Below are 23,385 nucleotides of genomic sequence, written 5' to 3' on the forward strand. Positions count from 1 at the left end.
ACAATGGCGAAGAAGCCCTAAATTTCAATTCTTCGTTTCCCTCCAGCAAGAGAGATTTCTGAATTCGGTTGTTCTAATTTCTCAATCGCTGAGCGATATCGTCGGATTCGCTTGAAGATTACAAGTAAACTTCTATAATCCTTGTTTGTGATCTCGTCGAATTCTAATGCAACATTGAAATCTCGAATCTCGATACAAGTAATGTGTGGAACCTAACTACTATTGAAATATGGAATCCTTTTGTTCTTTGTTCAGGCTCTAAGAATGGTGGATTCTAAAAGAATGGATTCTGGTTCTAAAGATATGATCAACGATTTGCCAGACGCACTTCTTTGCCACGTTTTGTCATACCTCACTACAAAAGAAGCTGCTTCAACATCTCTTCTCTCGAGACGATGGCGTTATCTACTTGCTTTTGTTCCAAACCTTGAATTTGATGACTCTGCCTATCTGCATCGCGATAAAAGGGTAAAGAATCCTTTACATGAGAAAGGTTTAGTGGGTTTCGTGCTTACGGTTGATGACAAAAGGAAGAAGCTTTCTACAAGCTTTCCGGATTTCGTGGATAGGATCCTTGATTTACAAGGCAATTCTCCTCTAGACAAATTCTCTCTAAAGATGGTAGATGATCATGATCCTGTTGATCCAGATTGTGTCGCTCCTTGGATACACAAGGTATTGGTACGTGGTGTATCGGATCTCCATCTAGTCATCGATATGAATGAATGGACGTCGCTTCCCGCAAAGATCTTCTTGACTGAGACACTGGTTAAGTTGACTCTAAAGATTAGAGATGGTCCTCCCATTGATGTGAAACATGTTCATCTTCCAAAGCTTAAGACTCTCCATCTCGAGTCAGTTATGTTTGATGAGGAGGATATTGGGTTTAGCAAGCTTCTTTCTGGTTGTCCCGAGCTTGAAGAACTTGTTCTCCATCATATATGGTCGTGTGTATGGACATCTTGCTCTGTTTCTGTTGCGACTCTCAAGAGACTGACCTTTTGTTGCAACAACATGAAGTTTTGCGGTATGCACGAGGAAAATCCAAATAATGTGTCCTTTGATACTCCAAATCTTGTTTACTTGGAATATGCTGAAGTCATAGCGAACAATTATCCAAAAGTGAATTTTGATTCGCTTGTTGAAGCCAAGATCGATATTTGGATGACAAATGATCAGCTAGATGAGGTGAGAATTAGAGACATATATGAGAAAAACGTTATGGTCGGCAATGCAACAGATCTTATAGTTGGAATCCGCAATGTTCGGGTCCTCTGCTTATCCGCTGACACTCTCGAGGTTTGTATTCCATTCTCATCTTTCTTCTAATCTTTCTTATTCTAAGGATTTGAGTCAATGATTTCATCTGAGTGATGATGATCTAGTTTATAATATGATAATGGTTTTGGTTTCAGGTACTCACGTATTGTTGCAAGCAAATACCGATATTCAACAACCTGACTCATGTAACTATCCAGAGTACCCCAAAAGTTGGATGGAAATCATTACTAAAGCTGCTTAAGAATTCTCCAAAGCTTCAAACTCTCGTCTTCCAAGTATGAAATTAAACAAACCTTTTAAAGCATATCATGTTTGAAACAAACCCTTTAAACACACAAGATTAATGCAACTTAACGTTGAAATCTTTCCTCTTTATGTTTCAGGGACTCCTTCACAGAGATACAAAGGAGGAGGGCGTTGCTATCATCAAAATAGAGAAACAAATAGAGAAGGTCAAGCATTTTTTGGAAACAATGCCACATCTTGAACAATTGGTTTTACACTATGATTCATCTATTGACGGAGATATGAAGCAACTTCTGATGCTTAGTAGCTTAGCTTCACCAAAGTGCAAGGTCCAACTTATCCCTTTAGTAACCTGAGAGTATCATCATTTACTGTTCCCACTTCGTTCGGACGATATGAGAGGTCCTCTTCTTTAGGAGAACATTTATGGTTTCTGACTTTTTGGTTACATCAAACCATATATGAATATGTCATACTTCTTTCATTTAGCATCAGAGTTTTAAGAACGTGTTTGTATTCTTTTCCAGTTTTGCCCGACAATGTTAACTTTCGTGTTTTGTGTGTTTCAGCTTTTTGTTTTGTATTCTTGTGTTAACTATTTCTAGTTGACAGAGAGAAACAAATCTAAAACATGGGTCTTACCTTGCCATAGAAGTTACCTCCACTCGTTTTATTCGACGAGAAACTATGATCTGATCACAATTTTTTGATGGATAATGGATCACTTTCTAATTGAGCATATGGAAGATTAAACTGTAGAAAATTTACACTAAAATATATTTTAATCTTGGTGAAGTATCTGACTGATCAACGGTTGAGTCAATCTCTTGTTTGCTTGCTTTCTTACACAATGTGCTTTAACTTTAAGAGTTTTACCAGACTCTTGTAGTTGAGCTGATTCCTAACACCAAAATCAATGTAAATTCTGAAAAACCGTTTCCTTACTTATTCTTAAGGGACTTCATTACAAAAAATGTTTTGAAGAGGATGCAGACAGGTGTGTGTGTGTGTGTATGCAAACCTTGGGAAGGGACTCCTATTTGTCTATCATCAAGTCCGGTGAAGATTCTAAAGGTATTGAAGTTTGGAGAAGTCTGTAGTTACAAAGATGACATGGATAGGCAGACGGAGGTGATTAAATACTTCTTGGAGACCATGCCAAATCTTTAAGTGATATTATACTACGCTAGCTACTCCATTTGATGATGATCTGAGTATAGTATCAACCGAACTTCAGATGCTTGAAAAAGTAGCCTCACCCAAATGAAGGATTCAAGTTATCTCTGATAACATCAGCTTCTCATGAGACTTCATGTTTTGTTTGTTTCAATTTGTTTTTGTCGTTTTATCTGTTCTTGGGTTGAATAGGGAAAAGAAAAGTAAACATGAGACCTAACTTGCCGCATAAGTTATTCAAAAATAAATTAACCAGTTATTTTCTTCTACGAGAACTCTATGTTTAGAACTCGATTAATTATTGATGGATAATATACTTATCGAGCATTAATGTTACAAAGATTACTCAAAGGCAGTGTTAAAGACAAACTATTAATATCTAACACAAGTTAAATAAAAATCCACAATTTTGTGCCATTCGTGCAAATTTGTTATTAATGAAATTTTAAAAACAAAAATATTGACTAGAACAAAAAAAATTAAACATTAAACTTATAATCACACGCCGAGTAAATCTGACAAATATTAAAGCCGTTCGCCCTAAAATCAAAATTTCTAGATTGCAAAGCCCTAAATTTTCAATTTCTGATATCGGTTGTTCGAATCTCTCAATCGTTGAGCGATTACGTGGGAGTCGATATAGTAAGATCTGGAATCTTTGTTTTTTTGCTTAGGCTCTAAGTATCGATCTTTCACGGTGCAATCATGGATTCTGTTTCTAAAGATATGATCAACGTTTTGCCGGACGCACTTCTTTGTCACATCTTGTCATTCCTCACTACAAAAGAAGCTGCTTCAACCTCACTTCTCTCGAGAAGATGGCGTTATCTACTTGCTTTTGTTCCAAACCTTGAATTTGATGACTCTGTCTATCTGCATCGCGATAAAAGGGTAAAGAATACTTTACATGAGAAAGGTTTTGTTGGTTTCGTGCTTTTGGTTAACAATAAAAGGAAGAAACTTTCGACAAGCTTTCCTGATTTCGTAGATAGGATCCTTGCTTTGCAAGGCAATTCTCCTCTAGACAAATTCTCTCTAAAGATGGTTGATGGCCATGATCCTGTTGATCCAGATAGTGTCGTTCCTTGGATACACAAGGTGTTGGTACGTGGTGTATCGGATCTCCATCTGGTCGTAGACATGAATGAATGGACATCTGATCCTCTTCCTTCAAGGATCTTCTTGAGCGAGACATTGGTTAAGCTAACTATCAAAATTAGAGATGGCCCTTTCATTGATGTGAAACATGTTCATCTTCCAAAGCTTAAGACTCTATACCTCCAGTCAGTTATGTTTGATGAGAACGATATTGGGTTTAGAAAGCTCCTTTCTGGTTGTCCCGTGCTCGAAGAACTTGTTCTCGATGGTATGGGGTCGTGTGTATGGACATCTTTCACTGTTTCTGTCGCGACTCTCAAGAGACTGACGTTTTGTTGCCAGAAAATGAGTAGTTTTGGCTATATGCACGATGATGAAAATCCAAATAATGTGTCTTTTGATACTCCAAATCTTGTCTACTTGGAATATGCTCAAGTCATAGCTAACAATTATCCAAAAGTGAATTTTGATTTGCTTGTTGAAGCCAAGATCGATATTTGGATGACAGTGGATCAGATACGAGAGGTGAGACTTAGAAAAAATGAGGTAAACTGTATGGTCGGCAATGCAACAGATTTTATAGTTGGACTCCGCAATGTTCGGGTTCTCTACTTATCTCCCGAAACTCTCGAGGTTTGTATTCCACTCTCATCTTTCTTCTAATCTTTCTCATTCTATGCTATTTTGTATAAGGATTTGAGTCAATGATTGCATCTGAGTGATGATGATATCTAGTTGATCATGAGATGGTTTTGGTTTCAGGTACTCACATATTGTTGCAAACAAATACCGATATTCGAAAACTTGAGTCATTTAACTATCAAGAGTGACCCAAATGTTGGATGGAAACCATTAACAAAGCTGCTTAAGAATTCTCCAAAACTCGAAACTCTCGTCTTCCAAGTATGAACTAAAACCCTTTAAAGCATACAAACACAAAGATTAATGCAACTTAACGTTGAAACCTTTCCCTTTTATGTTTCAGGGACTCCTTCACAGAGATAACAAGGAGGACGTCGCTATATCATCAAGTTCAGTGAAAGTGTTAAAAATATTCCTTAGTGGTGACAAATTAAAAAAGCAAATAGAGAAGGTCAAGCACTTTTTGAAAACAATGCCTCGTCTTGAACAACTGGTTTTCTACTATGATGTGAAAGTGTTATCGCAACTTCACATGCTTAGTAGGTTAGCTTCACCAAAGTGCAAGATCCACCTTATCCCTAGTCGCGAAAGCGTATGATCGACCGTTCCCACTTCGGTACTCATGACGAAATGAGGTCCTCTTCTTTGATTATGGTTTATGGCTATATGTGGTCATATATATCAAAACCGTATATGGATGTCTCTACAATACAAAACAAGTTCTTTGGAGCACCTTCATCCATTATTGACAAGTGGATGAAGAGTATCTTCACAATAGTATATTATTATTTCTATAATAAATAAATAATTAAATTTTTTTTTTTAAAAAAATTAAGCCATTAACAAAATGAGAAGTGGGTGAAAAGTTTCTTGTAAAAGAAATAGTTGCACGGGAAAAACAAAACTAAATTTGAGATTGAGACCTACCTTGTCATTGCCATGTAAGTTACTTCAAAAAAAACAATCACCATTCGTTTTCTTCGACGAGAAACTATGGTCTGATCACAATATTTGATGGATAATGATCACTTTCTTATTGAACATATGGACGATTGTAAAGTAGAAAATTTACACCAAAATAACTTAATCTTGGTGAAGTATCTGACTGATCAACAGTTTATATGTCAAATCTCTAGACAGCTTGTTTCCTTACACAAATGTGCTTTAATGTTGAGAGTTTTACTACTATTGTTGTATCGGAGCTAATTCATAAACACCACAATTACCGTTTAGATATCTGCAATATTATAACATGAGTTATTTGACCTCTTAAATTAATTTTTTGAATGATTAGAAAAATATCTTATCGAATCATTTCAACCCCAAATCAAAACAAAACCTTATTCTCTTTACTCGCTTTAACCCAAACACAAATCAACCATACTCGTAGTAGTAATTTAAGCATAACTAAGAAGCTGCTTTTGTCCCTAATCTTGCTTTCGATGACTCGGTTTATCTGAATCCTAGGGAAGAGAAAAAGATTCTTATTACTCCTAGAGATCTCATGGAAATGATGGATGAAAGAGAGAATAAGATTTCTACAAGTTTTATGGATTTTGTGGATAGAGTATTGGCATTGCAAGGCAATTCTCCTGAGTAAACATAGAAGGCGATGGATACATAAAAGTTTCAAGCTTTTTGTGAATAGATTAATGGCTTTGCAAGGAAATGCTCCGTTAAACAGATTCTCTCTCAAGTGTAAAGTTCGCTGTGATTCAGCTTGCGTTGATGGTTGGATTATCAATGTATTGGATCGTGGTGTTTTAGATCTTGATCTAAACATCTCTTCGGAAAGTGATTATAAGCTGCCTTCAGAGGTCTTCTTGAACAAGACATTGGTTAGGCTGAAACTAGGAGGTAAAGATGAGTTCATCATTGATGTGGAAGAAGTTTTTCTTCCGAAGCTTAAGACTTTGTATCTTCATGGTTTCGTTTGTTTCGAAGATAGTGGTGTTGCGTGTGCCAAGCTAATTTCTGGTTGTCCTGTGCTTGAGGAGTTAGTTATGATTAATTTGATGTGGGGACTTATGGACGTTTGCTCTGTGTCTAACCCGACTCTCAAGAGAGTAACAATCTGTTCTGAGATTATTGATTATAATCCTCAGAGTGTATCATTTGATACTCCAAATCTTGTTTACTTAGAATTTACTGATGTTGTTGCAATCAAGTATCCAAAAGTGAATTTGGATTCGCTTGTTGACGCCAGGCTCGGTCTTCGACTGACACCTTGTCAGACCACGAAGGCAAGAAGATCAGTAAAAAGTGTGGGACAAGGAATGATGGGAAATGCAGCAGATTTTCTTATGGGAATTAGCAATGTTAAGATCCTTTACTTATCATTCGACACACTTGAGGTTTGCACATCAGTACCATCTTTATCAACATATTTTTATTGCTCTGAAAGTAAACCAAGGCAAACAACCTCGACCTCAGATTCCTTTGTTTCAGTTTGGTAATTTGCAAGAATCAAACCAGTCACTGAGGCCTATTTTCGAACCATGTTTAGTTCCATCATGTATATTGAATTAATGATTGCAATTGAGTGATGATCTAGTTGATTTGACTTTTGTTGCAGGTACTTAATTTCTGCTGCAAAACAATACCGCTTTTCAACAACCTGACTTACTTAACTATCGAGACTAACGAGGATGTAGGATGGGAATCATTGTCGAATATACTCGAGAATTGTCCAAATCTAGAAACTATCATTTTCAAAGTACCAGCACATATCATTTTCCTTCATCAGCTGCTACATTATTTCCAAACACATGTAAATTCTGAAAAGCTATTTCCTTGATTATACTTCAGGGACTTCATTACAGAGATACAAATCAATGTTGGGACGAGAGATACCGCTTCAAAGACACAAACAAATGTTTTGAAGAGGATGCAGACATGTGTATGTGCAAGCCTTGGGAAGCGACTCCTATCTGTCTATCATCAAGTTCGGTGAAGATTCTAGAGGTATTGAAGTTTGGAGAAGTCACTAGTTACAAAGATGACATGGATAGGCAGACGGAGGTGATTAAATTCTTCTTGGAGACAATGCCGAATCTCGAACAAGTGATATTATACTACGATACTCCATTTGATGATGATCTGAGTATATTATCAACTGAACTTCAGATGCTTGAAAAAGTAGCCTCACCTAAATGCAAGATTCAAGTTATCTCTGATAACATCAGCTACTCATCTACTGTGCACTCTTCCTCATCAACAAGTGGACTCGTCTTCCTCAACAACACCTTTCCGGTTTAAAGATTGTTCTTTTTCCCATCGCAGAGAAGATTAGCAAAGCTTTAGTTTTTAGTTTTAGCTTAAAACAACAATGACAATATATAGTTTGGTTTCTGTTCTGTTATTTGGTGTCTTATGCCCTTCCAGTAGGTTCGTAGATTACATCTGTTTTATCATATGCGTCCAAGTAGAGATGTTGTGGTGGGTAAAAAGGCTCAGCCCGACCTGAATCCAAAATAAACCCGCCCACCAAAAACCCAACTTTAGAAAACTCATATGGGTTTTTGATTTAGTGGGTAAAGCCCGAAAAAAACTGATTGTTCTGAGACTACTCATGGGTACCCAACTTGGTTTTTATCATTTTTTTTAAGTTTATGTTTAACTGTTAATACACTATTATATGTATGTTGTATATATATTTTGCTTATAAATATATTTTAAATTATATTTATTTTATGTATTACATATATATTTGATGGGAAAAAGGTTGAATTGCGTTTTTGGCGGGAAAATGTTAAATTGCGTTTTTGGCGGGAAACATGTCAAATCCTTTTCTTGGCCGGAAATGTTGAATGTCGTTTTTGGCGGGAAAATGTTAAATTGCGTTTTTTGCGAGAAAATGTGAAATCATTTTTGGCGGAAAATGTTGAATCGAGTTTTTGGCGGGAAATTGTTGAATTGCGTTTTGGCGGGAAAATGTTGAATGTCGTTTTTGGCGCGAAAATGTTGAATTTCGTTGTGGCGGGAAAATGTTGATTGTCGTTTTTGGCGGAAAAATGTTGAATGTCTTTTTTGGCGGTAAACTGTTAAATCGCGGTTTAGGGGAAAAAATGTGAAATCTTTTTTGACAAGAAAATGTTGATTCACTTGAAAAAGTACTTAAAAAAACTCGTGGGTACCCATAACCCAATGAAGTAAACCCATATGAGTTTTATTTATTTGGGTACCCAGCCCAATTTAAACCTGTGTTTTTTTTCCAGAAAAAGTAGATCTATGAGCTTAAAATTTTATGTGGGTTTTGAGTACCCAGTGAGTTTTAACCCATCATTAACATCTCTACGTCCAAGTTATAAACTTTTATGGTATCTCAAGTCCTTTTGAATCTCTCATAAACCCTTTTTGCCAATTGGTAACACATGTGATGTGTATTGGCTACAAAGGTTTGCATAGTTAGCGAAAAGGTCTAAATTCCATCCAAGCAAAACTCAAACGGCGTCGTTTCTAGCTAGATACCGAGAGACCCTTCTCACCGCATTGCTGATTGCTTTACCTTACTGTGACACTGTCGCAACGATTGACGAAACCATAATTGTCAGTTTCAACTTCCTTCCCACAAAAAACCTCTGACTTTGGTTGTTCGGAAGTTATCAATACTCAATCATCGAGTGATTTCGAGGGTCCCAAGTAAGATTCCCCATTTCTTGTCCTGAGTATTATTCTGTTGCAGTTTCTGCTTTGATTTTTCTCCAGCAATTTTGCTTTTGTGTATAGTATCAAGCAAACTTCAGATGCTTGAAAAAGTTGCTTCACCCAAATGCAAGATCCAAGTTATCTCCGATAACACCAGCTTCTCATCTTCTATGCATTCTTCCTCATCAACAAGTGGACTCATCTCCTTGAAAAACACTTGTCCGATTTAAAGATCATCTTGTTTCATCCCAAAGAAGTTTAAGCAAGGCTTTGGTTGTTAGTTTTAAGCCTAAACAACAGTACAGTGGCATGTGACATGTGAGTGTAGTTTGGTCTCTGTTTGTTATTTTGTGCATTGTGCTCTTTCAGCTGCTCAGTATGTAATGGTATTGAATCTCTCATCTACTCCTTCTTTACCAATTTGAAACCGTTGAATGTGTCTTGTCTTCAAGTTTTTGTAAAGGTTGGTAGTGTCTTTTGTTAGTCGTGAATGAATTTTTAGAAAAGAGAGTAATCATAGCATAGCCCATACAGACAAATAGATAAACCCAGGCCCATAGTTTGCAACAGATTATATAAGCCCATTTAAAAAAGACCAAGGAAGGAACAAATCTATTAGAGAAAATGGTGTTTACTAATAACAGCATCGGGACTCACCCATCCCGCCATTACTAGTACATCAGTCTCGGCTACGATTGCATGAACCCTAATTTACTGTTCCGCTTCCCTCTCTAGCATTCACTATCGGAAAGGCTCTTCTTTCATTTCCGTCTTCTGATTTTGTGATTTTGTGTTTTCCTTTCCTTCCTCTGTTTCTCAAAATTTTAATTGTGTTTAGCGTATGTGAATTTGAATTACTGACTTCAAGCTCAAATAATAGTTTAGGTCTTAATGAGTTCGAAAAGGATGGACTCTGGTTCGAAAGATATTATCAGCAATCTACCAGACGCTCTTCTTTGTCACGTCCTGTCTTTCCTTCCCACAACAGAAGCTGCTTCGACATCAGTTCTCGCTAAAAGGTGGAGGTTTCTCTTGGCGTTTGTACCAAATCTTGATTTAGACAACATGATCTATGACCGTCCTAAAATGGGTAGACGAAAAAGGCTAGAGCTGCGTAAAAGCTTTAAGCTTTTTGTGGATAGAGTTATGGCTTTGCAAGGGAATGCTCCGTTAAAAAAGTTCTCTCTTAGGTGCAAAATTGGTTCTGATCCATCTCGTGTCAATGGTTGGGTACTCAAAGTTTTGGACCGTGGTGTTGAAGAACTTGATCTGTACATTGCTTCGGAATACGAATATCCGCTGCCTCCAAAGGTCTTGATGACCAAGACATTGGTTAGCCTGAAAGTGTCAGGAACAGATGAGTTCACCATTGATGTTGGTGAGTTTTTTCTTCCAAAGCTTAAGACTTTGCATTTGAGTGCTATTTCGTTCGGTGATGAGGGTGGTCCTCCATTTGCCAAGCTGATTTCTGCTTGTCACGCCCTTGAGGAGCTAGTTATGATTAAAATGATGTGGGATTACTGGGAATTTTGCTCTGTGTCCAGCCCATCCCTCAAGAGAGTATCAATTGATTGTGAGAACATTGATGAGAATCCAAAGAGTGTATCCTTTGATACTCCAAATCTTGTCTATTTAGAATTTACTGATACTGTTGCGGTCAAGTATCCAAAAGTGAATTTTGATTCGCTTGTTGAAGCTAGCATAGGCCTTCGAATGACACCTGATCAGGTCTTTGACGCAAGAGATTTAGTAAATAGGCATCATGGTTATAAAAGATGTAAGGGCGCAAATGCAGCAGATTTTATGATGGGAGTATGCAATGTTAAAACCATGTACTTATCGTCCGAGGCTCTTGAGGTTTGCTCATGACTCTCGTCTATATCTTCATATTTTTATTGCTCTGAAAGTAAAATAAGACAAATAAGCTAGAACTCAGTTGTTTCAATTTGGTAAGTTTTAAGAATTATACATGTGACTGAGGCCTAGTTTCAGCAGGTATATTTGAGTATATAATTGTATATATGAATAATGATCTTTTTTTCTATCTTTCAGGTCCTTACTTTTTGCTGTAAAAAAGCAATACCAGTCTTCAACAACCTAATTCATTTAACAGTTGAGACTGACGAAAGAGTGGACTGGGAATCATTGCCGATTCTACTCAAGAATTGTCCAAATCTAGAAACCCTCATCTTCGAAGTACCATCGCATATCCTTTTCTTGCATGATCTGACACATTTCTTTTCTAACACTTAGATTCTGAGAAACCATTTCCTTTGTTATACTTCAGGGACTCCATTACGGAGATTTAAATCAATGTTTTGACAAGGATTACAGCTTCAAAGACACAAACGAATGTTATGGCGATCAAGGTGACACGTGTCAGTGCAAACCTTGGTATGGCACTCCGGTTTGGCTATCATCAAGCCCAGTGAAGATACTAAAGGTATTGAAGTTTGGACAAATCTCTAGTTATAAAGATGACATGGAGAGGCAGACGGATCTTATCGAGCACTTTTTGGAGTCAATGCCAAACCTTGAACAGGTGATATTATTCTATGACACTACATATGATGATGATCTGAAAATAGTATCAACCCAACTTCAGATGCTTGAAAAAGTAGCCTCACCCAAATGCAAGATCCAAGTAATCTCTGATAACATCAGCTACTCATTTACTGTGTACTCTTCCTCATCGACAAAAGGGCTCAACTTCTTCAAAGACACATTCCCGGTTTGAAGATCATTATCAAAGAATTGGTAGTTAGTTTCAGTCTTGTCTCTGCTTTTTGAGCTTCTCCATGTTTATTTTCTGGTTATTCGTGTTGGTGATGTTATGAGTAAACCATGGGATTTGTCTTGCCTAGAAGAATGTTTTTGTAAAGTTTGCTAAAACTCTAAGCAAGCTTCTTTTGTTTTTGTTGTTCTAAGACCTCTAGTTTTATGCTGTGTCAGCTTCTCAATATGCATTCTGCCTTTTTTGTTCACATTGTTTACACATTTTTTTGCTTCAGTGTTAAAGTTCTTCCACGGCTCCACGCAACTCTTGAGTTGTGCTTTGCGAGTGTAAACAAAACAAAAAAGAATTGGAGATAAAAATAAGTAAATAACAAAACAAAAGATTTATGATAATAGCATAAAATTAGGAGTGTAAATTTCAGGATTGACCTTACATAATTTACTTAAAGAAGCAAATTAAGGAGTAATTTTTGGTAAACAATTCACTCACAACCAATACGACGTCGTTTATTGGATCCAGCATTGGAATTCACCCATCCCGCCACATTGCTATCCCACTGACGGCAAAGATTGACAAAAAAAAACCTAATTTTCATTTTCAGCTCTCTTCACACTACAAACCTCTTAATCTGGTGATTTTGATGGGTCCAAGTAAGTTTCCTTATTTCTTCTTCTGAATCTTGTTCTCACGCAGTGTTTGCCTTTAATTCTACTCCATCAGTTAGCTTTCTTTGTTTCTCGTTGGCAATGTTAGAAGTGTGTAAAAAGACAAAACCACCTGGGAACTGTTTTGTTTTCTAGTTTGAGAATGTCGTGTTTGGACTGTATTGAGTTCCGTTTTAAACCCTGTTGTGTTCTACTTGTTTAGGTTGAAAGTGTTGACCTTTTGTTAGAAAAAGATGGATTTTGTCTCAAGAGATAGAATCAGCAGTCTACCAAATCCTGTAGTATCCCACATCTTGTCTTTCCTTCCCACAAAAGAAGCAGCTTCTACTTCGGTCCTCTCCAAAAAATGGCGTTATTTGTTTGCGTATGTAACAAATCTTGACTTTGATGACTCGGACTATCAGGATGGTAAACCAAAAAGCGATGTTGAACTTAGTAGAAGTTTTATGGAATTTGTGGACAGAGTCTTGGCTTTGCAAGGGAATGGTTCCGTAAATAAATTCTCTCTAGAGTGTAGTAATTATGATGTTGATCTTGCTCGTGTCACTGGTTGGATATTGAATGTGTTAGGACGCGGTGTATCAGAGCTTGATTTAAGCATCTTGGAGTATCCCTTACCTTCGGAGATCTTTGTGAGTAAGACACTGGTTAGGCTGAAATTAGGACCGGCAAATGATCTTACTCTCACCCTTGATAGGAAAGATGTTTTTCTTCCAAAGCTCAAGACTCTCTATATTGATTGTGTTGATGTTCAAGAGCGTGGTTTTGGGTTTGTAAAGCTTCTTTCTGGCTGTCCCGTGCTCGAGGAGTTAGTTCTGATGAATATCGGGTGGGAAAATTGGAAGTTTTGCTCTGTGTCTGTCAAAACCCTGAAGAGGCTGACGTTTTTCTGTGAGGAGACTTATGAGAATCCAAAGAGCGTGTCATTTGATACTCCAAACCTTGTTTACCTAGAGTATTCTGACGCTATTGCGAGCAAGTATCCGAAAGTGAACTTTAATTCGCTCGTTGAAGCTCATATCGGTCTTCGACTGACAGAAGATCAGAGTGGAGATGCAGACTTTTCAGAAGAAGACTATTTCTCAGAAGGTGATGAGAAAAAACAGATGGTCGGTAATGCAACGGATTTTCTTAAGGGAATAAGCACTGTTCAGATCCTTTACCTATCTGCCCAAGCTATTGAGGTTTGTCTATCAATTCCTTTAGTTGGTGGTCATAAGAAAGTGATGATATAGTTGGTTTGATTTTTGTTTCAGGTACTTACTTTCTGCTGTGAGCCAATACCGGTTTTCAACAACCTGATTCAGTTAACAATCGAGAATAACTCAGAAATAAGATGGGATTCACTGCCAGGTCTACTCAAGAACTGTCCAAATCTAGAAACCCTTGTTTTAAAGGTATAAAACAAAACCACTAAAGCATCTTTGTTTATCAGTGACATAAAAACAAATACAACTTAACTATGAAACCTTTTCTTTATGCTACTTCTTCAGCGTCTTCTCCACAAGTATAACAAGGCATGTGGGAACGTGTGCTGTTGTAAGCGTCCGAAGCAGCCTTCTTGCCTTTCATCTTCTCCGGTGAAGGTTCTTAAGATATTTCTGTTTGATGACAACGATGAAGAAGACGGGTCGGAAATGAGGCAGATCAAGTATTTCTTGGAGAAAATGCCCCGTCTAGAAGAGTTGGTAGTATACTACAATACAGCATATGACCCTGCTGTGTTAGAATTATCCAAGAAGCTTCAGAAGATTCCTAAGATAGCTTCACCAAAGTGCAAGATCCAGGTAATCTCTGAGAATCTTAGTTTGTCATCTACCGTGCCTTCTTTCTTGACAACGAGATGGTCTTCTCTTCCTCCTGAAGAAGCATATCCATGGGTTGACTCTCCTCCTCCCCAAATAATAGATCCCATGTTAGAGTATGGTTCTCCTCCAGAAGATGATGATTCCTGGTTGTACTAGGCTTTGATCTAAACTCAAAGCAATTCAAATATTTCCTCTGTTTCTGTCGTTGTAGTTTACTTTTGTACTCTGGCTTTTGTCCTTTTTGTAACTGAGAGAATGTTGAACTTTATGGTGTGTTTATTTCCCCTTATTCTGTGGTGTTTAAACTGTTGTTCCCACGCATACACGTGGTTTGAATAATCTTTCTATAGTGTAAACGCAAAATATCTTTACTGGTCCTTCAAGAATCGTATGACTTGGCCGATATATGAGATAAATAATTGAATAACAATGTAGACCAATAATGAATGACGGATAAACTTACTTGCTTCTTCATGTTTCCAAGACATTTTTAATACCAAATTGCTTCTATCACTTTTCGTCCAGAAGTTGCTTTGCATAAAAAATTATAATTCTCCTTTTCAAGTCTATGAACCCTCACCGTTTGTTTGAAGCTGTAGGGTGATTTTAATGGGCTCTGCTTTTACACTCAACACAAGTAAGTTTTATAATTCTGCTTTAGACCTTGTGTTCCTATAAGATCTGATAATTGTTTTGTGGTTCTTGTTTTTTCTTTCCTCGAGAACCGAAGCTTATGATTCCGATTGTGTGAAGGATTAGACCTTGATGATACCGGTTTGGAGTTTAGAGAACCCTGTATTTTGTATCTTGACTTCAGCTTCTGAAATCTTCTTGTTGGATGTGTTGTTTAGATTTATAGAGGCTGATCTGTCTCAAAGAAACCATGGATGATTGTTCCAAAGATATAATCAATTGTTTACCAGACAATCTTCTTTGCCAAATCTTGTCCAACTTGTCCACGAAAGAAGCTGCTTTGACATCACTTCTCTCAAAAAGATGGCGGTATTTGTTTGCTCTTGTACCAAATCTTGATTTTGATGTCCTTCCCTCTCTGCATCCCGAGGTTGCGATGCAGGACCAGGATCAGACGAGTTTTATAGATTTTGTGGATAGAGTATTGAAATTGCGAGGGAAAGATCATATTAACAAGTTCTCTCTGAAATGTGGAGATGGTATTGAGGATGAAGATGTCTTCCCTTGGATATTAAATACCTTGAGACATGGTGTATCAGATCTTTCTCTACATGTCTCTCCCTCTTTGGTTTATTGGTTGCCTTCAAAGGTTTTTGCAAGTAAGACACTGGTTAGGCTGAAAATAGGACCTAAAGATGGTCCTAGAGTTAAACTGAGAAATGTCTGTCTACCAAAGCTTAAGACTCTAAATCTTGATTCAGTTGTGTTTGAAGAGGGTAAGATTGGTTTTGCAAAGCTTCTTTCTGGTTGTCCCGTGCTCGAGGAATTATCTTTGCTTAATCTTGCGTGGGATCGTTGGGATTCTTGCTCTGTGTCTTCCAAAATCCTCAAGAGACTAACGCTATATTGTGCACACAGTAGCAGAAATCCAAAGAGTGTATCATTTGATACTCCAAATGTTGTCTACTTTGAATATTCTGATAATATTGCAAACAAGTATCCGAAAGTGAATTTTGATTCGCTGGTTGAAGCTAGTATCGGTATTCGGATGACGAAGGTTCAGAAAGCAAATGCGAGATATGTGTCAGATGTTGATGAGGAAACAGAGATGGTTGGCAATGCAACGGATCTTCTTATGGGAATATGCAATGTGAAGACCCTTTACTTATCTTATGACACTCTTGAGGTATGTAAATCTATCATTACTAGAGGGTTTTAGTTACTTATATGTGGAAATGAGTGATATTCTTTTGTTTTGTTTCAGACACTTAATCTTTGCTGTCAAGTGATACCGGTATTCAACAATTTGACTCATCTAACTATTGAGAGTCATCCGGAACTAGGATGGGAATCATTGCCAAATCTTCTCAAGAGTTGTCCAAATCTTGGAACTCTTGTCTTCCAAGTGAGCAAATCAAACCCTTGGAAATGAATCTGTTGATTAGTTTTACATCAAAGTTTGAGATGTTTATTTTGTGTTTTAGGGACTCCTTCACAAAGCAACAGATAGATGTGGGGATGTGTGCATGTGCCAAGGTTTGGAGAATAGTCATTCTTGCTTATCATCAAGTCCGGTGAAGTGTCTAAAGATATTGAAATTTGGAGAAACCAATGATGATGACGATATGGAGATAGAGATGGAGCAGATCAAGAATTTTTTGGAGAAAATGCCTAATCTTGAACAACTCATAATATACTACGAATCATCAATCGATAATGATTTAGTTAGAGTATCAAGCCAACTTCAGGAGGTTCCTACAGTAGCTTCACTCAAGTGCAAGATTCAAGTAATCTCTGATAACCTTAGCTTGTCATCCACTTTGCCCATTTCCTTGTCGATGGAAAATGGATTTCACCTGTAGAAGAACCTTACTGGTTTCGTGGAATTAGTAATGCGGTCATGCCTCGATTACCACTTGGAAGCTATATATGGATGTGCTCATGGCTACAAGTATTTGTAGTTACTAAAATTATCTTAAAAACTCAAATCAAGATTCTCTTGTTTCTGTTGTTTGTACTTTGTTACTAATTGAAAAACTCTTTATGCTTTGGAAGCTATATTTGGATGTGTCTCCTGGCTACAAGTATCTTTATGCTTTTGTTGTGAGAAAGTTGAGTTTATATTTGGTTTTCTATCTTTTGTACTGTTTTTTCTTTTTGCTAAGAATCTTTTGTACTGTTAAATGATGAGTAGAGAAGAAACTAATTAAGAATTGTTATCTTACTGTTCTTAATCGAGTGGAGAAGAAACTAAACAAACTTCATGTTGCTCTCTCAAGCTGATTCACTTCATTGGATTCTTGTGATGATGCATTCTGTACATGGTGTGAATGGATGACTTCTCTCTTTCGTCTCACAAAGTAAGTTAATCATGAACCAGATTGGTGAGAAACCAAAAATGTTGGCTTAGTATACTTGGGCCAAAACAAGAGAAACAGGAGGAAATGGTGGTCCATTGAGGCCATTTGGCTTTACAAAAATGTTAAATAAAGTCAAATCAATACAAAACAATGTTCACATCTTTTCTCTTTACGTATACACATCTTTCCCTCGCTCTGTATCTAGATATGTACATTTTTCTTTCATTATGTGTCTATTGTTGGGATCATGGGTTTGTGTGATAGACTGGTGGGGGATAAGAACCCACAGGCCACAACAGTAGGAAATGGGGGAAGCCCCATCAAAAGAGCTTCTAGTAGTTTTTGACTTTGGAACTTTCCAATAAACTAGATTCAGTACACCTAAAAGTGAAATCTTCTTTTGTCCTCACCTTTTCACACAACAAGAATCAATAATATCAATATGTTGCTCTTAAGTAACGGAGTTGTGTGCTATTTTAGTTTTTTTGGTATCCAAAAGTTTTGGTTATTTGAGTATGTAAATTGTGTTTGGTTTCAATATGAACACAGAACTTCCCCAATACTTTTTAAATCCTATAATTCAGTCATATTTTGCTCATTTCTATCTCTTATTATAAACCACAAGTAGTCCCAACATCAACCTGGAGAAACTCAAAAGATCTTTCGCATCATTCATTATTATATCTTGGAATTTAATTTTTTCTATCCCTTGAAGAAAATGCGGACGTTCATACTAGGAGGCTAGGAGCGGAAATCAATTCCTCAACCCTATAGGCTATATATAGTTTATATACAACAAACTGAAACATGTGGTTGATGATTTTTTAGCAGAGGTTTAATAAAATTCAATATTATTTTGTTGTTTTATATACACTATAGCCTGGTTAATGAAGGCTATTAAAATTTTCTTTATTAGCTGGTTAAGCAGCCATTTTAATATTGAACGTAGGATGACAATGAACAGTAGTCTCTAAAGTTTAAAAAATCATTATTGGTTTCAATTAATCAAAATGTTAGGTTTGAGTCGTTTGACAAACATTGTCTTATATTTATATATTTAGATGTAGTGTGAACACACAATGGAAAAAACAAATAATTGTGGTTCAAACATTGTCGGCACTCGAGAGTTAAGACATCATGAGTTAACTATATATAGTAAACTTAAATAAACAAGTTTTAGATCAATATGATGATGAGATTTCAGATTTGTAAATTTTTGTTTCCGTATGAATATACTCTTTCACATGGATCTAGACAATCATAAAACATACGTTCACACATATATTGCTTAAAGTGGTAAACAAATCAATGTGAATGAATTATTATGTTGCAACATTGTTTAGAATTCTTAGTGTCAACCAGTTGACTTGCTAAGTAACATGATTAACCAGATGGATAGCAATCATATACATTATACAATGCCGTCGACTTAAAATATTTTAAGGCTCTCTCGCTCGTTAAAAAAGACAGAGAGAAAGAGAATTGTTGTTGTACTTTTAGTTTCTCACTAAAAAAAAAGTATGGCCGAATCATGGCTACATGATTTGAAACTGACCGAGAAAAATGAGTGCTATTGTGCCAAATATAATTATTTTGGCAAATCTTGCGTTTATTTTCATTCAAATTTGGAAACTCTTTAAATTTCGTGTTAATTGAATATCGAGGGGAATCGTATATCAAATTCACATGTCTAAGACTATTCACACTTAAATGCACTTGGTCCACGTGTCCTGCTTCTACGCATACACGTGGCAGAGGATCTCTTATGGTGTGAACGCGATTATTCCTATGTGTCTCTAAGATTAAACAAGTAATGGAAATTTTGAGCATTCGTAATCCTTTTTCCCTAACGTATTCGTAATCTAATCGGCTATGAATCAATCCATATTCACCAGAATCCATAATATAATCAATTATTCAGCAATAATTACGGTTGGTCCACACAAATATAGACCCACTCACCTTCACCTACAACTTCCAGTTGCAGTCAATACTCTGCATCTCCCTCTTTCTCTCTCGCTATATATAGTTTACACACACGCCACTACCCAAATACAAAGCACTGACTTCTTCCATTAACAAGCTTTTCTTCGTTTATCATCACCATCACCATCATCATCATCATCATCATCGTCATCATCATCATCATCATCATGACGTATGAGAACAATAGTGTACCAAGAATTGTAATCAAGAAAGTTCTAGCAAAGCTTGAGAAGGAAGGTGAAGGAGCTGTCGTTAGAAATGGCATCACAAAGTGAGTTCTCTTCTTCTTCTTTCTCAAAAGCAAAATCCAATGCCTTCACCTTCAAGTTTCATATATTTTTTTTTCTTTTTGGGTTGATTCAGGATTGACCAGAAGTTATTGGACCCGTTCGTGTTGCTAGTTGAATTTTCCTGTAAGTTTCTTCCTTCCCCCGAATCTGTCAATTAAAAGTGTGGTTCTTTTATTATGTTAGCATGTCATAATCATTTGCTCTGTTTGTTGATCAGTTTCACTCTCAGCTGGATTCCCAGATCATCCTCACAGAGGTCAATTTCACATATACCTTCTTACACACGAAGTTGCTCTGTTCTGAAATGTCTATAATGTAATTGATCAACTGTGTGCAGGTTTTGAAAGTGTTACATACATGCTACAGGGAGGTATCATTCACAAAGATCCTAAAGGTCATAAAGGTACAATTCAAGCCGGAGATGTTCAGGTGAAAACAAAAACAGAACACAAACAAAGAACACTCGAATACTCTCTGAGTTTTCTTGTTTCACTCAATTTTGACTTTGATTGACAGTGGATGACAGCAGGAAGAGGAATCATTCATTCCGAATTTCCGGAAGAAGAAGTAAACAATGGTTTACAGCTTTGGATCAATCTCCCTTCCACTGAAAAAATGTATAAGATCAATCTTTAGTATCATCTCTTCTCAGAAAGAGTTCCAGTCTTGAATCTCTCTGTTCCTTGATTTTGACAGGACTGAACCAAAATATAAGGAACTATCGAGTTTAGACATTCCTCGAGCAGAAGAAAACGGAGTTGAGGTCAAAGTCATAGCCGGAGATTCAATGGGAATCAAATCTCCAGTCTACACAAGAACACCAACAATGTTCCTTGACTTTACCCTCAAGCCAGGATCTCAAACCCACCAAACCGTTCCAGAATCATGGACCGCTTTCGCTTACATTATAGAAGGCGATGAAGGTGTTTTCGGTTCCTTGAACTCTTCCGCAATATCGGCCCACCATGTTGTTGTGTTTGGGCCAGGGGATTTAGTTAGCGTGTGGAACAAGTCAACTTCGAGGTCATTGAGGTTTTTGTTGATTGCAGGGGAACCTATCGGCGAGCCTGTGGTTCAGTGTGGTCCCTTTGTGATGAATTCACAGGCGGAGATCGATATGGCTTTTGATGACTATCAGAATGCTAAGAACGGGTTTGAAATGGCCAAGTGTTAGAGGTTACAGTGAAAAGAGTTTGTAAACAAAAACCATTCTGATTATTTTGGATTTTGTTGTCTTTATTCCACATTCAAGATGAGATCAATGTTAGGGGCTATAATATCAACCATCTCTTTCATAAAGTCGATTAGACTCGAGATCGTATTACAGCTTTGACTACAAATGGATCAGGAAAGCTTGAGACAAATGAAAACATGTTCACAATTTCAACTTCTATGTCACTAATCCACCATATGGGCATTAAAACAGAGTGACACAACCATACTAAAACATGTTAAATACTCACAAGCTTGCTTAATATAACTCCTTATCACCAAGAAACTGTAATCACATCATAATTCTTTAAGGAGATAATGACTCATAAACCTTTTTCAATACAACAGAAGAACGAAAGCAAACAAAAGATAAGTAACATTCACCATCAAAAGGACAAATAGATATGCACCAAAGTAAGAATAAAAGGCTGAAACAAGAGAAACTTGGTTTTCAGTTTTAGACCTAAGAAGCCTGAAATATAAAGATTCTTCTAAAAAATAAGAGCAATCCATTAAATCGATGAGGAAGAGGGTAAAGTAACTGACAAGGTGAGGTTATCGGAGATTACTTGGACCTTGCACTTTGCTGAAGCTACTCCAGGAATTTCCTGAAGTTGCTTGGATACTTTAACAAGGTTATCGTCAACTGATGTATCGTAGTATATATTGAGCTGTTCAAGATGCGGCATTAACTCCAAGAAGTGCTTGGTTTGCTCTAATTCTGTCTTGTCATTAATTTCCCCAAACTTCAATATCTCTAGAACCTTCACCGGACTTGATGATAGGCAAGTATGAATATTCTCCGGAGGTTTGCACGGGCACATGTCTCCACATCTATCCGTAGCTTTGTGGAGGAGTCCCTGAAACAACAAATGAAACGTTATGTATAGTTGTTTCTCACGACTGAAAAATGTGTCACATGATGTCTTAAAAGGGTTTGATTTGTACTTGGAAGACGAGGGTTTTTAGATTTGGACAATTCTTGAGCAGATTCGGCAATGAATCCCATCCAACTTTTGTGTTACTTTCAATGGTTAAACGAGTCAGGTTGTTGAATATCGGTATTGCTTTGCAGCGGAATGTAAGTACCTGAAACAAAACCAAATCAATTATTGGAACATCATCACTCATTTGCAATCATTGACACAAACCCTTAAGCAATAAGCCACCTAACAGAACCATTGTTTGTCGTCTTCTTTAATTTTCTAAGTAGCTAAAAATACTAAAAGAGTGTGAGAAGAGATGGGATTAATATACAGACCTCAACAGTGCTCGCATATAAGTAAAGAACCTGAACATTGCGTATTCCCATAAGTAGATCAGTTGCATCACCGACCATAGCATATTCTATAAGTGGGAAGGGGAAGCCAAAAGGGACTTGTATTGGATTTTCTGACTCTTCATATCCCACTCGAAGACCGAGCCTAGCTTCAACAAGCGAATCGAAATTCACTTTTTCATACTTTAATGCAACAGTATCGGTATATTCAAAGTAGACAAGAGCCGGATTATCAAATGTGACACTCGGTGGTGGGTTGTTCCAACCCTCCTCGGTAAAAAACGTTAGTCTCTTGAGGGTTGGGATAGACGCAGAGCAAGACTCCCAAAAATTCCACACCACATCAATCATAACTAATTCCTCAAGCACATGACAACCAGAAAGAAGCTTAGCCAAACAAATTATCTGGTAATCTAACTCAACCGAATCAAGATAGAGAGTCTTGAGCTTTGGAAGGGAAACATCTCCCACGTCAATGACGAGACTTCCAAAGGCGAGACCATTTCTAGCCTCTATTCTCAGCCTAACCAGTGACTTGCTCACAAATACTTTTGAAGGAAACAGATAAGTCGTATCTGATGCAATGCTTAAATCAAGTTCCGATACACTAAGCTCCAACGTATTCAATATCCAACGCGTGACACCAACACCGTCAACACCATTTCCACACTTTAAAGAGAATTTGTTTACATGGGAATTTCCCCTCAAAGCCAGTACTCTATCCACGAAATCCATAAAACTCGTATGAATCTCAGTCTCTTCTTGGTTACCCATATCAGGTTGCATACGTACCGGATCATCAAAATCAAGATTGGGTACGAAAGCAAAGAAATACCGCCATTTTCTCGAGAGAAGCGATGTTATAGCAGCTTCTTTAGTTGAAAGGAACGACAATATGTGGTAAATAAGAGCTTCTGGTAGACTGTTGATTATATCTTTGGGACCAATATTCAACTTTTTCGAATTCATAGTGACAGATCTCAACAGTTACTTACAACCTAAAAATTCACATGATGATCGTGTAAGTGATTTGATCCAATGATATAAGAAGCTTAAAGTGATCACAACTAAAGGATCAAAAAAATTATTAAAAAAAAATCTAAGAATCAAACAGAAATACACAAAAGCAAATTCCTGTAGACAAAAAAACAAAAAAAAAACTTTCGACATCAGAGGAGCATAAGATCGAAAGAAGAAATAGAAGAAACTCACTTGGGAGCATAAAAATCAGACGAATATTGAGAACTCGATTGCGAGAGGGAAGTGAAAGAGAACATTAGGGTTTTGGCTTGTGCCCTAGAGTGAGATGCAAATGTGGCGGGACG

The 23,385-nt window shown here is 37.1% G+C and overlaps 8 protein-coding genes and 1 long non-coding RNA gene across 15 annotated transcripts; 8 read left to right on the forward strand and 1 right to left on the reverse strand.

The window, feature by feature from the left end:
• Window positions 1–264: 264 nt before the first annotated feature.
• Window positions 265–1,932, forward strand: AT3G59160 (F-box/RNI-like superfamily protein; the record flags this gene model as incomplete). Its single annotated transcript, NM_115778.3, has 3 exons — window positions 265–1,299; window positions 1,416–1,556; window positions 1,665–1,932. The coding sequence occupies 3 exons, from the start codon at window positions 265–267 to the stop codon at window positions 1,881–1,883; spliced, it is 1,395 nt and encodes a 464-aa protein (NP_191475.1). The 3' UTR covers window positions 1,884–1,932.
• A 1,476-nt stretch (window positions 1,933–3,408) lies between these two features.
• Window positions 3,409–5,041, forward strand: AT3G59170 (F-box/RNI-like superfamily protein; the record flags this gene model as incomplete). The annotated part of the gene is made up of 3 exons (NM_115779.1): window positions 3,409–4,434; window positions 4,564–4,704; window positions 4,787–5,041. 3 exons carry the CDS (start codon window positions 3,409–3,411, stop codon window positions 5,039–5,041), a joined length of 1,422 nt encoding a protein of 473 aa, NP_191476.1.
• A 919-nt stretch (window positions 5,042–5,960) lies between these two features.
• On the forward strand, window positions 5,961–7,701 carry AT3G59180 (Protein with RNI-like/FBD-like domain; the record flags this gene model as incomplete). Its single annotated transcript, NM_115780.1, has 3 exons — window positions 5,961–6,797; window positions 7,019–7,159; window positions 7,252–7,701. The coding sequence occupies 3 exons, from the start codon at window positions 5,961–5,963 to the stop codon at window positions 7,699–7,701; spliced, it is 1,428 nt and encodes a 475-aa protein (NP_191477.1).
• A 1,207-nt stretch (window positions 7,702–8,908) lies between these two features.
• Window positions 8,909–9,222, forward strand: AT3G09195. The gene is made up of 2 exons (NR_141516.1): window positions 8,909–9,085; window positions 9,131–9,222. It is a non-coding gene; the product is annotated as an other RNA (long non-coding RNA).
• Window positions 9,223–9,667: 445 nt separating this feature from the next.
• AT3G59190 (F-box/RNI-like superfamily protein) lies at window positions 9,668–12,050 on the forward strand. 2 transcript variants are annotated; one of them, NM_001339952.1, is made up of 3 exons: window positions 9,668–10,947; window positions 11,143–11,286; window positions 11,378–12,050. In NM_001339952.1, exons 1-3 carry the CDS (start codon window positions 9,982–9,984, stop codon window positions 11,825–11,827), a joined length of 1,560 nt encoding a protein of 519 aa, NP_001327549.1. In that variant the 5' UTR covers window positions 9,668–9,981; the 3' UTR covers window positions 11,828–12,050. The 2 variants fall into 2 exon arrangements, with proteins under 2 accessions (NP_001327549.1, NP_191478.2); NM_115781.3 differs by having other exon boundaries at window positions 9,762–10,947; window positions 11,143–12,018.
• Window positions 12,051–12,364: 314 nt separating this feature from the next.
• Window positions 12,365–14,665, forward strand: AT3G59200 (F-box/RNI-like superfamily protein). 2 transcript variants are annotated; one of them, NM_115782.3, is made up of 4 exons: window positions 12,414–12,477; window positions 12,695–13,676; window positions 13,749–13,889; window positions 13,986–14,665. In NM_115782.3, the coding sequence occupies exons 2-4, from the start codon at window positions 12,726–12,728 to the stop codon at window positions 14,454–14,456; spliced, it is 1,563 nt and encodes a 520-aa protein (NP_191479.1). In that variant the 5' UTR covers window positions 12,414–12,477; window positions 12,695–12,725; the 3' UTR covers window positions 14,457–14,665. The 2 variants fall into 2 exon arrangements, with proteins under 2 accessions (NP_001327921.1, NP_191479.1); NM_001339953.1 differs by having other exon boundaries at window positions 12,365–12,477; window positions 13,749–14,615.
• Window positions 14,666–14,717: 52 nt separating this feature from the next.
• AT3G59210 (F-box/RNI-like superfamily protein) lies at window positions 14,718–17,186 on the forward strand. Of its 5 annotated transcripts, none has more exons than NM_001339954.1 (4): window positions 14,718–14,937; window positions 15,023–16,119; window positions 16,198–16,338; window positions 16,418–17,186. In NM_001339954.1, exons 2-4 carry the CDS (start codon window positions 15,184–15,186, stop codon window positions 16,793–16,795), a joined length of 1,455 nt encoding a protein of 484 aa, NP_001319796.1. In that variant the 5' UTR covers window positions 14,718–14,937; window positions 15,023–15,183; the 3' UTR covers window positions 16,796–17,186. The 5 variants fall into 5 exon arrangements, with proteins under 5 accessions (NP_001319796.1, NP_001190132.1, NP_191480.2 ...); NM_001203203.2 differs by having other exon boundaries at window positions 15,152–16,119; NM_001203204.2 differs by having other exon boundaries at window positions 14,821–14,937; window positions 15,031–16,119; window positions 16,418–17,157.
• A 1,867-nt stretch (window positions 17,187–19,053) lies between these two features.
• On the forward strand, window positions 19,054–21,031 carry PRN (pirin). Its single transcript, NM_115784.3, has 6 exons — window positions 19,054–19,550; window positions 19,643–19,692; window positions 19,787–19,825; window positions 19,907–19,998; window positions 20,086–20,186; window positions 20,266–21,031. The coding sequence occupies exons 1-6, from the start codon at window positions 19,447–19,449 to the stop codon at window positions 20,741–20,743; spliced, it is 864 nt and encodes a 287-aa protein (NP_191481.1). The 5' UTR covers window positions 19,054–19,446; the 3' UTR covers window positions 20,744–21,031.
• Window positions 21,032–21,189: 158 nt separating this feature from the next.
• AT3G59230 (RNI-like superfamily protein) lies at window positions 21,190–23,029 on the reverse strand (the record flags this gene model as incomplete). The annotated part of the gene is made up of 3 exons (NM_115785.2): window positions 21,190–21,641; window positions 21,730–21,870; window positions 22,043–23,029. 3 exons carry the CDS (start codon window positions 23,027–23,029, stop codon window positions 21,294–21,296), a joined length of 1,476 nt encoding a protein of 491 aa, NP_191482.1. The 3' UTR covers window positions 21,190–21,293.
• Window positions 23,030–23,385: the final 356 nt, after the last annotated feature.

This window comes from Arabidopsis thaliana, chromosome 3 (assembly GCF_000001735.4).
Source record: "Arabidopsis thaliana chromosome 3, partial sequence".
Taxonomy (NCBI): Eukaryota; Viridiplantae; Streptophyta; class Magnoliopsida; order Brassicales; family Brassicaceae; genus Arabidopsis; species Arabidopsis thaliana.

What these genes read in the sequence shown, in the direction of transcription:
- AT3G59190 (NM_001339952.1), top strand. Translation starts at nt 9,982, where the DNA reads ATGAGTTCGAAAAGGATGGACTCTGGTTCGAAAGATATTATCAGCAAT. An exon ending in TATCGTCCGAGGCTCTTGAG is followed by an intron (nt 10,948 to 11,142) that starts GTTTGCTCATGA and finishes TCTATCTTTCAG; the next exon opens with GTCCTTACTTTTTGCTGTAA. An exon ending in TAGAAACCCTCATCTTCGAA is followed by an intron (nt 11,287 to 11,377) that starts GTACCATCGCAT and finishes GTTATACTTCAG; the next exon opens with GGACTCCATTACGGAGATTT.
- AT3G59200 (NM_115782.3), top strand. Translation starts at nt 12,726, where the DNA reads ATGGATTTTGTCTCAAGAGATAGAATCAGCAGTCTACCAAATCCTGTA. An exon ending in TATCTGCCCAAGCTATTGAG is followed by an intron (nt 13,677 to 13,748) that starts GTTTGTCTATCA and finishes TTTTTGTTTCAG; the next exon opens with GTACTTACTTTCTGCTGTGA. An exon ending in TAGAAACCCTTGTTTTAAAG is followed by an intron (nt 13,890 to 13,985) that starts GTATAAAACAAA and finishes CTACTTCTTCAG; the next exon opens with CGTCTTCTCCACAAGTATAA.
- AT3G59210 (NM_115783.3), top strand. Translation starts at nt 15,184, where the DNA reads ATGGATGATTGTTCCAAAGATATAATCAATTGTTTACCAGACAATCTT. An exon ending in TATCTTATGACACTCTTGAG is followed by an intron (nt 16,120 to 16,197) that starts GTATGTAAATCT and finishes GTTTTGTTTCAG; the next exon opens with ACACTTAATCTTTGCTGTCA. An exon ending in TTGGAACTCTTGTCTTCCAA is followed by an intron (nt 16,339 to 16,417) that starts GTGAGCAAATCA and finishes TTTGTGTTTTAG; the next exon opens with GGACTCCTTCACAAAGCAAC.
- PRN (NM_115784.3), top strand. Translation starts at nt 19,447, where the DNA reads ATGACGTATGAGAACAATAGTGTACCAAGAATTGTAATCAAGAAAGTT. An exon ending in GTTGCTAGTTGAATTTTCCT is followed by an intron (nt 19,693 to 19,786) that starts GTAAGTTTCTTC and finishes TTTGTTGATCAG; the next exon opens with TTTCACTCTCAGCTGGATTC. An exon ending in CTCCCTTCCACTGAAAAAAT is followed by an intron (nt 20,187 to 20,265) that starts GTATAAGATCAA and finishes TGATTTTGACAG; the next exon opens with GACTGAACCAAAATATAAGG.